General features: G+C 37.3%; 1 protein-coding gene across 29 annotated transcripts in view; it reads right to left on the reverse strand.

Annotated features, from left to right (window-relative positions):
• Positions 1-16,992, reverse strand: part of LOC121327141 (disks large homolog 1-like) — a 187,648-nt gene that overhangs the window by 73,858 nt on the left and 96,798 nt on the right. Inside the window, exon 1 of one of the 29 annotated variants that reach the window (XM_041270987.1) lies at positions 11,931-12,727. The exons of the other annotated variants lie outside the window; for them this stretch is intronic. Coding sequence (XP_041126921.1) covers positions 11,931-12,180 — 250 coding nt within the window. The 5' untranslated portion in view covers positions 12,181-12,727. Of the gene's footprint in view, positions 1-11,930; positions 12,728-16,992 lie in introns of those variants that run through there. 29 annotated transcript variants of the gene reach the window in all.

The following is a 16,992-nucleotide window of genomic DNA, read 5'->3' on the forward strand; positions in this document are numbered from 1 at the left end:
GCCAACCACATCCATATCTAACAACAACACCTGGACATGAGAAATCTTCTTAAAACTGTCTTTAGCAACAAAACTCACTACTGGAACAGGAGAATGCATTTGCCATCAATTCAAAGTAATGAACTTTTATTAAGCGGCTAACTACAAGGAATGCTATCACAGACAGCACATTGGAGTATTAATATTATGCCAGCACAGTGTAACCTTGCAAACTCTTAAAGTCCCCAGGAACTCATTCTAAATAATCCTCTGAGATAAGCAAAGTCAGAGCAATCAGTAATACAGAGGCAGCGTTTGTGTGACGCTTCATAAGAGAACTATCTAAATACCACCCCCCTTTAACTATTTCCACCAACTATATTAGGAGTGATGGATAAACTCTACATGAGCTCTACATTTTACCCCCAAAACAGCACTGAAACCTAGTACATACATAAAACATATACTCAATCTCATCGTATGCTCTAATTCCCATCATTCACATACTTGCTATCTTGTGCAATGTGTTTAAGTGCCCACAGTACCATATTACCATGAAGGGCTTTGGATTCGTTGCTGAACTGCATCAATTATAGGGAGCGCTGCATGACAGTCCAAACAATACAGTACTGCTGAAGGACCATCAGCATTGAAAGCTGTCCTTGCTGCAGTAGTCTGCATACACTACAGGGTTATTATCAAGTCAACTGGCTTTGTTTGTGTAGATGATGAGGGTAAAACGTGGTAGGTGGAGGCCCCAAATGATGGGAGTCATGATTACAGCACTATCTCGTGCCCCCCTGTACAGCTATAGTAAAGCCGGCAACAGCCCAAGAGCCCTTAGTGCCTGCAACACCCAGGCCAACTATCGCTCCCCTTCAGCGTCAGCCAAGACCTGGTTTTAAAAACTAGGCCAGTAGGTACCCGAGCAGACAGACAGAATCTGCCTATTGACGGTCATGTTGCTCGATTAGTAAAAGTTTCAATTGGAGGGGAAAAAGCATTACTGCTGTGGTAAATAAGTAGAATTTTTTATTTAATTATTTTACATATTTCTTATAAAAGGCATATGTGGAACAAACTACAAATATCGGTTTTAAAAATCATAATATTGGGTTAAAAAGCGCTACAATAAAATAATTGTCACTAGGTACAAATAGATACAGTATATCCTATGTCACATTTTTGATTGATGGTTCCCATATCACACCTTGCCTGAGTGAAAAACGTGATTGCTTACAATACTCAATTAAAGTGACATGCAACAGGTGGATTGCCAGCTGAAATCCTATTACAATTTATATGAACACTACATTAAACATTGCAGAATGCAGTAATTTCACAACAGCATCCTGTGACCTAACCTGCATTTACATCAGGCTACTATACAAGTGGCTTATCACGACAGTTACCAGAATTAATTCTGTAGCAAACATGCATGTGATAATTGTGTTGTAGAAACCTGCAGCTGAAACAGAATTTCACTGATGCCAAATACATAAAGCAATTAAGATGAACGAGGGCCGGTGGCAAAACATGTAACATCTTTGGATACAACAGCAGAAAAATCCATTTCGATCAATGTTGGCTAGAAACCCATTAGAAATTAAACTGAAAAAAAAATAAATGTAGGAAAAAACCCACAAAAAACACATCTTTAGGGCATAACACAGAACTCCAGATGTAGGCCTAATTCTCAGAATTAAGAAACACTTAAATAAGATGAGCAGAATGAAATGCACAAACACTGCTGAGCCCCTGATGGCATCCATATGCTCTCTTACTACACAAAAACAATACCATAAATAAAATAAAATAAAAATGTATGGAGAATGTCCATCTCTATACGCTACATTCATAGAATCTGTCAAGTTCAGTAGCTTCTCATGCCATTCAACTTTGGAGTCCTGGGTTCAAATCCAGCTCAGGTCACAAGTAAAAAGACGCCCAGCACTAGAGAATGATTGTCAGTCTTTACCTGAGGCCCGTGACTCAAATGAAGGTTCGGGTCTTGTTTGAAGTGGGCATGTGATCTTTGAGCCCTCATGATACTGCAGGCCCTGTCCCAGTGTTACTGCAGTTTAAATAAACAAATGTCAGAATCGCCCAGGATTTTTTACTTTTTCTAATACCTAGGGGAGTTCCAGGACTTAACCACTTCCCCCTTTTGCTGAGACGGAACTGTGCAATACAAACACATTGACTATTATCTCCAAATCTATGAAAAGGTTATACATTTTTTTTTAAAAAGGTAAAAGGAAAAATGAAAAAGACTGACAATGTTTGGGATCAGAGTTCTGTTCGTGAGTTGTGGGTAAGGGGAATTCGGGACAAAGGGAAAGTGGTAAGATGGGAGGCAGAATTAAGTGATACCTTGGTTTCATAAATAGGACGTATCCTGTTTCCACTCTCCTCTCAGAAGCACTACATTCCTAAAGCAAAAGCAAATCAAGAAATGTGAAATAAAGGTTGTTACCTTGACAGAAAATGATGTGTTTCTTAATCTCAGTGTCCAACCACATAGTTAGCACCAATTGAAAGCACAATTTTCAGCTTTCAACCGAGTGACTGTAGTATGAGAAGTGCAGCCAGCACTGTAAAGAAGCTCGACACCAAAGACAGTCTAATTAAAGGTTTACTGGTTATCTACTAAGGTTATCTACAGTATAGGGGTTACACATAAAACTTGCCCGTTAGTACCCGATAAAGGGCCAGACTTGTTTTCAAAAGCTACACCATTAATAATAAGCACAGATTTATTTTTCTGTTACCCAATACATTTACAGCAGGTATAGCACTGTAAAGCAGGCGAATGCTCTATGGATAAAACTCAATTAGGGTACTGTATTGCTGTGATTGTCTGAAGTAATTTGAGGAAGCTGGCTTTGGAGAATCTTAAATCTCAAAGGCATTTATAAACCAATTGCAAAATACATTACATTCTGCCTTATTGACCTTCTTCAATACATCTTTCAATATACCTTTTTCCCCGCCCATTTTCACATTTCCGTAGTTTTCAATCTAATTGCTCCTTAACAGGTCAGCTCACTTGAATATAAAATATAAATTCTTAGAAATAAGGGGCAATTCAATACCCAGTTTAGTTTTTGGTGCATTTAATGTGTTCCGAACACCTTTGCTGCCATCTACAGGTTGCCCCTGTGGGTATGATAGATTAATTATTTCCAATGAAAGAATAAAAAAAGCATATAGTCTTCCCAATCTCAGTGTCTGTACAAGTAAGCTGAATTAGTAGGTCACTGCCTGTGACCCATGTTTATAGTATATGGAATACTGACTTCTTGTAACACAAGCAGGTGTGATGCTCCATCATGTTTGTGCAAGCTTTCCAGAAGATATATTAGCCCAACCAAATCAGAGGCCAGAGCTCACACACAAGGAGGTTGCCTAGGTTACCATGACCTAGACTGATAACCTCAAGAACCTGAGCTAAGGAATACTTATATGAACTGGATGTGTGGTTCATGAAAAAAGACCTGAATAAAACTAGGAATGTGACCTGCTGTATGGACAGACTCAATGAAGCAGCCAGCAAATGCAGCTTTTGATGGAAGACAAAGTAAATATCAGTAATTTTATGATTAAATGGACGTACCAAAACACAGGTCCTGTATGAAACAGGAAATGCACGCAATGTTAATCAACTGAAAATAGTAATTATCACATAATTACTGCAGTCTTGTATTCCGCAAAGGGAATTGTTATTTTCTATAGTACAGTGTGCTAGGTTGTAATGCTTTGCATCCCTATATAATGAATCCTTTGTGCACAGTTGTATAAATAATGAGTCTCTCCAGAGATATTGGAAACACAATTAGTTGCTAGTTCAATTAATTTACAAGATGGGCATTTGCTCTGAAAACTGAAAAACAGATCCAACCACTCGTTTGGTGTGATACTAATTCATAGGGTTTCTACTCAGGTAAGTTGTAAATATTTTAAGATGTCCTCTTTTCCTTCTAACAAACAGTGTCAGGTTTCAGTAAAAGTAGGCAAGTAGGGGGGTTCACTTATTCCGTGGAGTAAAATGTATCTTTTGGTCAGTAGAATTACAAAGATATGAATATTGATTTTATTTATTGTATTTGTTTATCAGGGACACATACAATTATAACATAAGCGTCACTTACATGACACAAGATGCATTTCATTTTCAATTTAGCCAGTAGGCTAATTTCCATTGGAAGTCCCCGTATGTTTGCACATAGAAATCTAATGAGACGTTTCTTCATGGACACAAGCTTTTATCCCTCTTAAAAGCTGCTTGCTCCTATTTCACTCCCCTATGTTGTAGCCTGCAGCAATGGGAGGTTGTATTTACAGCATACTGTAAATAGTGTAAATAGTATTGAACTTATCAGCCTTCTTTTAATACTACATAGCAGAATTAGTATACAGCTGTACTGAAAACAATTTGGTGCTATGGCTGTTCTCTCACAATATAACTGATCTTTCATTATTCTTATTAAATATGAAGCCCTTTCTGTACTGTACTATAGAATATCCCCAAACGAATGCAATGGTCATTAGTATCCCAAGAGTGATGGTAAGCTATACTGTAGTACTTTGGCTAAAACAGAACACTTAATCTCCTCTGGCCTTGGGGTAGCGCAGTAAGTATAAAAACACATTATCCATGTTTCGCAAGAATCCCCAAGGATAAAAGAGAAGCACACTGATGTATTTATTCATAAAATGCACTGAATATATGAACACCTTTCCGTGCGCACACACAGCCCTGAACGACATGCATTCATTTTCCTGTTCGTATAGATGAAATCCTGCAGATAAAACCTCTAGTCATGTGACCACATTGCCCCAGCTGACTACATCCATGGCAACCTTATAGCAACATCAGAAGATGTATTAGGAGACCACTTTCCATGGCAACTCAAGATTACTGTATATTATGGGAGCAAACAGCCTCAAGGCAATTATGTCTAGCAAAACATCAAAGCTGTAGTCTGCGGTATTAACAATCAAAGGTCTACATAATGCAAGAGCTTAATTTGGTTAATTTTTGTTTGTATGCTACTTGGCCGAGATATTGAATGCCTAGGCTGTAAGGCCACCACCTTCACTACTTTGGTGAAAATACACTTAAGAATACTATTTATTTTAAAAATGTTTGCATTATATATATATAATATATATATATATATATATATATATATATATATATATATACATATAGATATATATATATATTAGTATAAAAACTCTAAAACATAAACCAGTTAAACCACACATTCGTATTATAAAAAACCATATGATTTCAAAGCATACTTAACAAGTATCTAGATATACAGTACTGTACTGTCCAGTACATAGAATAACTTGGGGATATTCATACAAAGTTAAAGTAAGATCTCAGGCAGGCAGTTCTGAAGACATGGGTTTACATTACCCCAACCAAATGACTAGAACCATGCACAAAGTAGGTGACTTGGTTTCAGGTAGCTATAAGGTTGTCATCTTAATTGCAATTCTAAAACAAACAATAATTATTTTCTGTTAAGAATTGTTGGAGGAATTAATGGACCTTTCCACGAGACTATGTAAAATTACAAGCTGGAATGTTTTTAGATTGCCATAAGGTTGAGATGAAGCTTTCAGTGTGGTCTTTGCAAAATAATGATATTCCTTCAGTTATTTATTTTCAAATTTCATTTTCAGACTTCTTAGGAAAGCGAACAGCTTTTATGCAGAAACTGTCAGAGCACAGACAGATAGTCAAAACCAGCATGCAAAACATCAAGTGATATTGCTTTAGTGGTGAGCTGTTTAAGCAGTGCTCTGACCTTCATTTATGACTTGTTTCTTGCAAAATGCAGAAGATCCCACTGTGCCTTCAACAAGAAAAAACAAACCATTTGGAAACTAAGCACTGTCTTAAAAGAAAAGTGCACAATGTTTTATTTCCCTAGAGCACTGTTAAACGTGTTTATTATTGCGCTCTTCCCCCCCCATATGCCTTTAACTGACAAAGCTTTATTACCACTTGAAGACCCCAGAGAAGTACCCTAGTCAGCTCAGTTCAGACGGTTGTCATGCTGATGCGCTAGGGAGACCGCACTGTGGTTGATCCCCGGAGCCAGCACTGCAGCCGTTGCGTGTGCTGATGGTGCCAGGGATGCAAAATAGGCTGATCCCTGGAGACAGCATTACACTGCAGCCATCAACACTAGGTAGAAGGATATCTACATCATCAGATGGAAGGAAACGCAGATGGATCACATTAGTTTACAGTAAAAGCAGCTATGTCTTAGTTGGTGCTTATCTTGGCGAGAGCGGAGTCCAAAATGAAATATACTGATGATAAATAGTATACATTTAGGAGGGTTTTACACTACCTTTATGCATTGTTTAACATAACTGTCCAGCAGCACTATAAATAAATATTCTCAATAATAAATATCACAACCTTTGTGTAACCTACAAAAAACACTTGAAATGCTACGTTTAACCATCCCTGTTTAAGATGTATTAAATAATGGAGCCAAGATGAGGACACATATTTTAATAGATGAACAACAGAGAAGGAAGACATCTTTGTAATCTTCCTTTACGTGGAAAATAGGAAAATAAAATACACACATACACCAGCTGAATTCAGAGGGCTGCCGTTCATGTTCGTGTGAGTTGTGATTAGAATGATGGGTGACAGTTTATAAAGGATCTGGCATCATAGCTGCAGGGCAGTTCCGGGAGACAGTAGTTAGAGACATTAGTAAGCATTTCATTTTTTTTACCTTTCATTTATATTATAAAAAGAACTGCATTCCTGCTCTGATTCTCTAGGAGGCGCTATCCCACGTGTAACAGGATGGCGTCACGGCCAAGATGTTATCGATGCTTACGAGTTTAGCAACAAAACCAAACGATACTGACTGTAGGCCATTTGTACAGCATATACTTTGTGTGTATTCTGTGTGTTGATTATAACTTGCATACAGCACCATTAAAGGTTAAATAAATAAATGGAAAACAATTCCATGTATACGTTATTTCTATACAGTTACTGCTTGCTAAAATATAACCAAAGTGTTTGTATATCTTTTTAGGACAGCTTATTTCAGGCACTGAAAGATGAGCAAAAGCTAAATTAGTTTGCGTTTGTATGTGTGGTGTTCACACAAGGGTAAACATATTTAATAATGTAGTATAAATGAATGTGCAGCGTGTACTAAATTGTAACTAAGATGGGATGAGTTTTCTTATGACCCTGGATAACAATAACAATTGAAATAGCTTGATTGTCTGAACAAAGCCATTTTAAGAACACCTGCACATGTTTAACGGATGCTTGACTGCCTGTTTAATTGTGATGTAAAACAGGCAATGAAATGTCCCACGCCAAACTGTTTGCTAATACTAGAAAATGGAAGCAGGGTACCACTGCTCTTGTGAGGCGGCTAGCTCATTAAAATCATCGGCAGATATTTGAAAACAACGGTTATCTATTCAGGTATACACGATATTGAGTGAGCAGGTGGTCTGACTGGGATCAAACTTAGTTCTGTATTCATTCATACATCTCAATATTCTCCTTTTTAAAACTGCTTGCCATGGTGTCATTCTGTGAGGCAATCAGGAATGCCCTGCTTGCCGTAGATCAAGAGTATAGAGGAAATGATATGAAATGGGCAGTGTTTCCTTTTTTTGTGTTGTGCACTGAACCTGTCGTGAGCATCAACACCCAGAGTTGTGATGCCATTAGGACAGCAAGTTCACAGCACTACATTTGAATTCCTTTTTTTCAAACCAGGTTTGGATTATTTACCAATTTACAGTTAGAAACTTTACAAGGTAGGTTAGTAATGTAACATACCAATGATATAAAACACCATTATCCATGTGTGACAACATTAAAAAGCAGTTTAACCTGACCTACCTCTATAGCATGTAGAATTCCTTCTCATTATTGTCCATGGATACGTGGTTGTTCCCAAGATATAGCCTTCAATACTTCAGACAGTCAGGTGGCAGTAATATGAATCATTTCTATGATTATATTGTAGGGAATATTCTACAACAGAAGTCCTTGAAAAGTTTCATAAAAAATTCAGGATAATGGTTCTTAAGAGATTGCTTTTATTAGCTCAAAAAAAATCAGGATGTCAGGATTCATGCAAGACAGCAAAATTAAGCATGTTTGTTTATAAGCTCAGAGTAACATAGACGGTTTATTAGAATTCAATTACTCAGCACGTGCTGCATTGGTTTTACTGGTTCTCCCTCCCTGATTGCCTGTTCCAAATCTATAAATTCTGGGATGTCTTTGAAACGGTGTGAAGCAAAGTTTATAAATAATAGGAACAAAACTGACAACATTACCATCACTAGATGCACTACAATGAGTCATGATATAGCCAAAGAGATGAACAGTGCTGTATAAAACCAGCAGCTCTCACCAGCGCAGTAACAGTAAAATCACTATGGTAACAGCCACAAGATTGAAATACAGTTTTACGTTCTTGTTGGATGCTTAAAAATTTGAATTTTTTTTAATTACAGGTGTAGTGTATAGAATCTGCACAACTTTGACCTTGACTAAAGCATTTTAACAGAGAAGTATTTCATCTGCTAGTGGTGATCCATGCCTTTCTAATTGGTAGAAATGTCCATCTTCTACAGTAGTTGTACATGGTCTGTTGCTACTATCTCTAATCATATTAATGTGGTTTATCTTGCACTCTTTGTACGACATACCCAACTGACTGAACAAAGAGTGAGCGAAAAGCCACTCTTCTGATAATGTGTAGCCACTAAACTCTTAACATACTGCAAATAAGATATAAAAGATTAACATTGCAGTGCATCAAATTCAAGGTCGTTTTTATTATTAGTATGTTTTTTGAGCAATGTTTCTAGTCTCTATTTAGACAACGGAGAAAGTAAATGATACAAATTGGACAAGCATTCATCTCCAAGATGTGCCCTAGTCACAACAGCAAGTTACCAAACAATACCTGCCCCACATTGAACAACTCTGCAGTTCACTTTGTACTTGCAGGATCAGTAAAACAAGGGTTTCGAGAGCAGGGCTTATATTAGAGCATTAACAGTCATCAGTCAGGAAAGGCAGTAACTGCTTTATTCCCAGTGCCTGTAACTCGTTGTGTGTGGATGCTTCATCATATGCCACCTTTTAGGCTAGAATTTCACTAATACATTCAACAGGAGAACCCCATTAGCAGCTTTTATCTTTGTAAGTGAGTTATCTTCTTTTGTCTAAAAGGCAGGGGAGGGCTATTCGGATGCAATAATATATTTCTACTAAAGTGGTACATTAAGTTAAGTAATGTACAGTAAATCATTTGAGGTAGGCTTTTTGTTTTTGTTTTATGCTAAATTAGCAAGGAGTGCTAGGAAGAAAACCATTACTGTTGTGTGTCTAATAAATGGAATGGAAAAGGCAGCAGGCCTCAACTGTCTCTCAGCAGACAATATGATTTGGTTAAAAATGCACTTTTGCAATGTTTTAAAAACACGGTACAGGGAATCCATAGACTTAGCAATGTGTCCAAGATTGCACCGCATCCATATCAGCATTTGTCGCACGCATTCTACTGTAAGGCACGAAGAACCACTTAGATAACGACATGTTTCCATCACGATGATTGTCCCTCTTATTGTGACCTCTAATTTTTTTCAGGTCAAGCCCTATTTTGCCATAACTGCATGCAGCCTTTTTCCTAAACACAAAAAAATAGGCAACTCTTACTTGAATACTTTATTTCCATAACATTTGGATCCCAGATATCTCTTTTAGGACCACCCCAGGACTATCCTAATTGCAGAACTGGTCATAGGGACTGGCATTGAGCACGATCTTACTAGCAGGTCTTTGGGGGGTGGTCATAAACAGGATAGAAATAAAAGCTTCAGCTACTATAACCGACAGATATGAACATGCAAGAAAATATTATGACTAATGAATCATGACTACTTGCTGCCAAATTTTATGTTATACATGCTGATTACTTTAACAGCTAATTAAGAATACCGACTTCAAAAGAGTGTATATGATATATGAAAATATAGAGCTGATTAAGAGCATTAAAAAGGTACAGATCGTGTTTGCTTTAAAGAGAAAGCAGCCACTGTTCATTATGTCTGTATTATATTACAAGCTGCAGCATTATGTGGACCAGCTATATCATATACAGAACTTCTGTTCACCTATCTCTCATCTTCCATCAATTTATAATGAAATAAAATCGGCACAAGCGAAATGTAATCTCGCACTACAGGAGGAGCCATTTAGCCTAAGCACACTGAGAGAAGGCAATTAACAGCTAACAAAAGGCAGTGTATGTTTACACATTTCTGTCCTGGTAACTTGAGTTTCATCTATCAGAATGTATGCAACTCTGAAGGCAGTAGTCCACAACAAGCTTAGCTGAGGATTTAAATAAGTAAGTGTATTTTAAAGTAGGGGTAGGAAATTTAATAGCATCACCTCACTTAATTGAATGGCACACCTTTATTAGCTAATTATGAACTGGCAACAAGCAAGCTCAAAAGGGAAATCAAGCAAGCAGCAATACTTACTGTACACAGTCCTCCCATCCTGCCTTGGCTAGAGCGGGGTTGTAAACTGCAGACTACTTCAAAAACATACTATACCATTCCTATTTTGTAAAACAGCAGTCAAATTATTTAACACAATTATAGCTGGGATCCTGAGAGCGTCTCTTGTAAATCAAGCCTCCTGTATTATTATTTTTCAATTGAGAGGACTGTCTTAACGATCTACATTCTTCTGTTTAGAAAGAGTAATTAACCTTCCAGAAAAATGGGCAGCTGAAAAAAAAAAAAAAAAAAACCAAACATTTCTGCACTGAAAGGTGTCACCCAAAGAATATTATTTTTGCAATATCTAAATTCAGAGAAAATGTGGATGCACTAAACGTTTGCTCGTTAAGCTTTAATAGGTCATTTTGAGACAAAAAAAAGTGAGGAATACAGAAATGATGAATGAATTTATTAAATATAGGTTAAAATATTACTGTGCATTATCTTTTAGTTCAGGGCGGTGAGTGTCAGGTGTAGTAGCCATTAGAGGCTGAAAAAGAATCTGTTTAAATAATAGTAACAGTTAGTTTGATAGTGAGTTGGGTTCAGGGGTAGAGGTTAAGTTTAGGGTTAGGGGGAGGGGTATGCTTTAGGGGTTTGATGTAGGGGGTCATTTTAAGGATTGGGTGTAAGTCACATATGATGTGACATGGACTGAAGTTGTAGCTTTTTTTTCTTAATATTAATATAATATAATAAAAGAAAAGGGTGAGGAATCTGGTAGAATTTTGAGCGAGTGTGTGTATTAAGTGCGTTATTTTGTTCTTAAAATGACCTGTTAAATCTTAACCAGCCAACAATTTGGCAGAATTTTCTATTTTTGAGTGTGTGAGTTCAGTGTACCTTACCCTGCACCAAGTTTTGGAAGACCAGCAAATCGGCACAGTTTTTCTTTTTTTAATTTACAATTTAATATACAGGATTGTTTCCCCTGTCAATCTGCACAGGTTGAAGATGAATGGCTTTATTTCAGCTCAGTGCAGTTGTACTTATTTAAAAATTATTTCTTCCATCTTCTGTACAGGGTGGGTAATCTTTTCAGCACCAAACATGTTTACAGTAAGTAAAATGGGAGAATTCACTAATAATACTATAAAAAGTTATAAAACTACAATGTCAATGTATTTGTATTTTTTTTTTTTTTTTTTTTTACTGTTAGTATTTAATGTACAATGCCCTGTATTTCACTGTATTTAATGTATTTGCATTGTTCCTCACTATCTTGTAAAGCACTTTGTGATGGTGGTCCACTATGAAAGGCACTATATAAAATAAAGATTCACTGAATATTGAAAGTGCCAAGTTAAGGAGAGGGTAGAAAAAATAAACCATACCAACAATGATGAGACATAACCCTATTCCCTCGGTTACCTGTGTCGAGGTGGCAGCTGCAGAGATACAGTCCATCAAGCCATGCCGCCTCTGTGTGAAAAACAGAACAAGCTGCTGCCATCGAGAGGGCCCAGCCCTGAGCTCGTCTGCTGAGCTTTTCTTTGCCCACTGCTTCTGCTTGTACCCTGTGGAGCATGGTCCAGAGCTGGCATTGCCACGGTTACCTCGCGAGTACAGCAGGGTGTTGTTTCCGAAGATGTAATTCATCTCTGCTTCTCCGCAGGTGGGTGCCGGCGGTTCACAGCTCTAGGTAGTACCAGCTGCTCAGTGGAGAATGTTCACAGAAGCTCCAGGCAGAGTTAAAACCGCATTCTCTCTGTGAAAAATAACTACAAAAACTGTCCAGCTACCTGCAAACATCAGTCATCTTCCTCTTTATCAAATCCAGCTGCTTTAGAACTTATTTTGCAGCTTCCTAACACCAGGCCCGTGCCTTTGAAAGTGCTGCATGATAATGAATTCGGCCCCAACTTTTCTCCCTGTCCCAACCTTCTCTCTCTGTGCACAGAGACCTGTGTCGATCAAAGGCTGCTGTTCTTTTGTTTGTAGAAAACTAGAGCCTGAAAGCCAGGAAGTGAGGTCAATTAGCAGGTAGGATGCTGCAGACGTGGGACTATCAAGACCCTGGGGCTTCCTAATCTAATGCACTGAGTAAGGAAGACAAGTGCACAAATTAACAGGTTTCAATCACTGCTGTTCTTAAAAGCCAACAATGGTTCACAACAGACGCATTCAAAATAAAAGCTGAAATCACACTGCCTACAGCACTTTGAAAAAGCTGCCCCACTATTTTTTTTTTTTTTTTTTTTTATTCATCTTTACTGTTTGAAAAGTTTTTTTTCATTCATTATATACAGAAAGCTTTTAGATAACTATTGATTTCCCACCCTGTCCAATTTAAAAAAAAAAAAAAAAAAAAAAAAAAAAAAATTTGCTACAAAACACCAAAGACAAATGTGTTCATGCAGTTTTCATGTTTGCTTGTACAGCACCACCCTTGAAACATAATCCTTTCTGATACAGCCACAAGGGAATTTGAGTAAGCAAGTGGAAATATAGATTTACTGGAGTAATCGGAGCATCACTGTAGTATTCTACATCAGACTTTGCCCAACAGTATATTCCTGTCCAATGCAATGTAAAACTGCAGTTCATCCACAGTGAATGAATATTCTGTGAAGCCAAACAAAGTCAAGGTGAAACCTTGCTGTTTATAATGTGGTGTGGCACAGGTGTCAAATGAGCTGCTAGACACAGAGCAGCCATCCCCAACTGACTAAATACATGGAAACAAGAAACCCAAGAGTTCAAAACACGAACCCGTACTGTTCCCTTTTAAATGTAGCTGTGCAGTGTTGTATATTAGTGTTCTATTGCCCTTCTATGAATATCAACCCCTGTACTCCACAAAACAAAGGAGAGAAATGCTCCTCTGTACAGCTGAATGTGTATAATTAATAAGGGTGTAACAATTTATTGTGTATCGATGAATTGGGATACTTTTTTTGGTATGAGGTATGCATCGTTCGTGCTGTGACACAATACCAAAAGCACAACTGTACTGTGGTTCACCAAATAGTTCTTATGTGAAGAATAAATGTGTTATATAGTTGGCATGGATCCCATATTGCAATACATACTGCATTGAGACCTGCATATGCCAATACATATTATAGCGTAACAAACAGTGTAGTTATAATTATTCATTTCCTACATATAAAACCTGGTTGGAGGTAGGCTTACTTTAAAAAAAAAAAAAAAAGTTCCAAATTACAAAGAGCAACTTAAAACTTGAACACATGTCAAATCTGAAGGTTGAACCTGGTATATCTAATTAAACCCTTACTAGCCCTACAAAATAATAATGCCAAATTATACACATCCATTAAATCACAACTGGGACCGATCTTTCTGCAAAACCATGCGGAAAATATTCTATTAAGTGATCAATAATTTTGCATACATAAATCCACCCCCTCCTCCTTTCCAATGAATCCTGGTCTTCTGAACACTTCAATCAATAGTGCACTCATAAGAGAAACCGAATCGAGGTGTGTATGAATATTTAACAGGACCAACGTAATGCTTTCCAAAGGGGTAAACAGCTTCAAACAGTTTTAACAAAATACTGTTTTAAACATGATGCCAGTCTCTTTGATTGTTATTTTTATGTTTTGAGTCAATAATTGCTTCTTGCATTTATTATGCATTATACTACTCTGTATAATAATATCCACATGCATGTTGTTTTCAGCTGCATTTGAAGGCTTTTGTGAACAGACTGTTTGCTTTCAATACTGAAGAGCTCTCACTGCGTTGATCATTGACAACACCGTGTAACAAATTATTATTTTGTTCCTGGGTAGTAAGTGTTATTTCCTAATTGCTTATGCCTCAAAAGTATAGAAAATGGCTATTATTCCCCACAAACTTTGCTTTTGTGACCAGGACAGGTAAATGTCAAAATATCACTATTTCCAATGAGAAAACGGGCGAATGTGTGTCTTTTCGTTCACATAAAGCCAGAAAAAAACAACATATGAATCCAAATTAACATGTATTTATACTAAAATAATACAAAAATGACTACAAAAGATTTAGAAGTGAGTAAATTTACAGTATAATCCTAAATCTCGAAAAACTACTCACGTCTAAATCTTTTGTAGTCATTTTTGTGCAATCATTACCTAATGTACCTGTCTGATTTTGTTTGCTCATTGCACCTCTGCAACGAAGAAATAGTAATCTTCACAGCACAACTGCTACACTATTAATAAAACTGTTACCATATACCCTGCATCATATTGAAAACACACCTGTTGCAAAACATTTTCTTCCAACCTACCTTACAAAGCTCCCAGGCACCCATTTTAGAACACACTCACGGCCTCTCAAGAACATGCTAGCAGCAGATCAAGCCGAGAGTGACTACAGAAACAGCAGCACTCGCACTCCTGGTATTTAACAAGTAAAGTCTTGGTGACATTTAGTCCTGTCTGACTTCATCAGGGAAAGAGATGAGGCACCGCGTGGGCAGGATGATCCATTAAAACACTTCCTGTAGCTGGAATGTTTATGCACAGCCGTTTCACTTCAGAATTTGTGTCAGTGAAAGACTTTAAAAAAATTTTATTTAAAAAATGCTTTGCTACTGTAAATTGCCCAACACAAGGTTTGTATATCCCCCTCCCAAACCCTTAATTGAAAGACTTAAACATACATTCCTACTTGCTTCCGGACCCACAACCAAACTTCAGCTCACAGCTATCACTTCATTGTTTAATCTTAAATCCCTTGCATTACAAGAGCATTTACAAATCTTTATCCAGGAAAATCAGTTAGAAAACCAAGATGAAAGACATTAAAAATGAGCAGCAAGCATTACATTCCAGTATGTCAAGATCGATTCTCTGCATACTTTATCAGCTGATTTATTAGATTTTCTTTTACATTTGGTGGTGGAGGAATTCCAAAAACTGAAAGTGCCTGGCAACTAAATACCAAGCAACAAGACTATATTTTTGATGTAAAAAGACATTCAGTATAATTCCATTTATGAAACCTCAAATTGCAGTCCAATTCAGGTAGCTTGTGTTACTTCGATAAGATGATATCTGTCTTTCAAAGTCGAAAATAAACTAAAGTTTATTTTGTTATACAATGCTTCATTCCTCTTTGAAGCAAACAATATGTTTAGGCTACTCATTGCAGAGCAGTGTATTCGGTATGGTATAAAAGTCTTGTTAACAATTAGCAAGATTTGCATGTCCTGGTCTTGTGGCAAAGCACACTGCAACCAGTAAGATTGATGTCCAGTAGTGCAAAAGTTTCCAGAAGTTGTTTTCAAGTGTAATCAATGCTGTACAATTTAAACAAACCTTCAACATACTGGACACAGAACAAGCATCTGTCAGCAGGTCAAAGGTTAACCTCATAGTAAGTGCAAGCTTAAGTTACCCATCTTAAGCTATCAATTCATTGAGGAACCTTACAAAGTACACTTGCACTGCAGCAAAGCCACTGTATCTGCCTGGTTTGTGGTCATTTCAGAACTGGTTTCCACTCTAGTCCAAGCTCCAGTGTATTTAATTCATCCATTAGTTGACAAATTCATTCACTTAAAACAGGGACACATCAGTATTATGGTAACATGGGGGCTCCCGAGTGGCGCATCCAGTAAAGGCGCTCTGCATGGAGTGCTCCTGTAGCCTGGATGTCACCGGTTCAAGTCCAGGCTATTCCATTGCCGACCGTGGATGGGAGTTCCCAGGGGCCTCTCTAGAAAAAGACCTCTTGCCCTGTCTGGTACAGATTCAGCAGAATCCTCCCTGATGAGAAGCTTAGAAACACAGTTTCTGGATCCATAAAATCCACTTCCACTCCATTAGTTTCCCCTCACTGCAGCAGCAGCGCACTTAATCCATATTTTATCCAAATTATCATTTTGAGATCTCAAATTACATTAGGATATCTTGAAATATTTAGAGATACCTCAAATTGAATTACAGATATCTTTAAAATATGGAAACCATGTAGATTTTGCTAGCATGGTATGCCAAACTATCATTTAAACAATTTAATGTCACTGGAATAGCGAAGAAGGATGCTAGGACAAGAAATGCGCTTGTTACAGGTTTTCCATACAAGTGTCGAAAAAAACATCACTGCAAGTAAAAAATAAAACCACCTCTAGCGAGCAAGTTTGTCATGCGAGTAAAAACTTATTAAAAGTCGACTTAAACTGTTTTCCATAGCGTTTCTTGCATATATTTTCTCATTTGCATAAGTTTCACCAAGCTTAAAAGTTGGATGTAAAAAAAAGGCATATAGAGGCATTAAACTGGGACTTGATCTTTATATTTCGGGACTGTCTTGCTCAATTATGTACGGGTGGTCGCCCTAGTTTAAGCTCATGTTGAAAATATTCCTGGGAAACTTTTATAAAATTGATATTCTTGTTATCGCGAAGCACATTTACACTAGTCTACTGCAAAGAAGAAGCCTGAATATCAGATACAT

Source organism: Polyodon spathula, chromosome 14, assembly GCF_017654505.1.
Source record: "Polyodon spathula isolate WHYD16114869_AA chromosome 14, ASM1765450v1, whole genome shotgun sequence".
Taxonomy (NCBI): Eukaryota; Metazoa; Chordata; class Actinopteri; order Acipenseriformes; family Polyodontidae; genus Polyodon; species Polyodon spathula.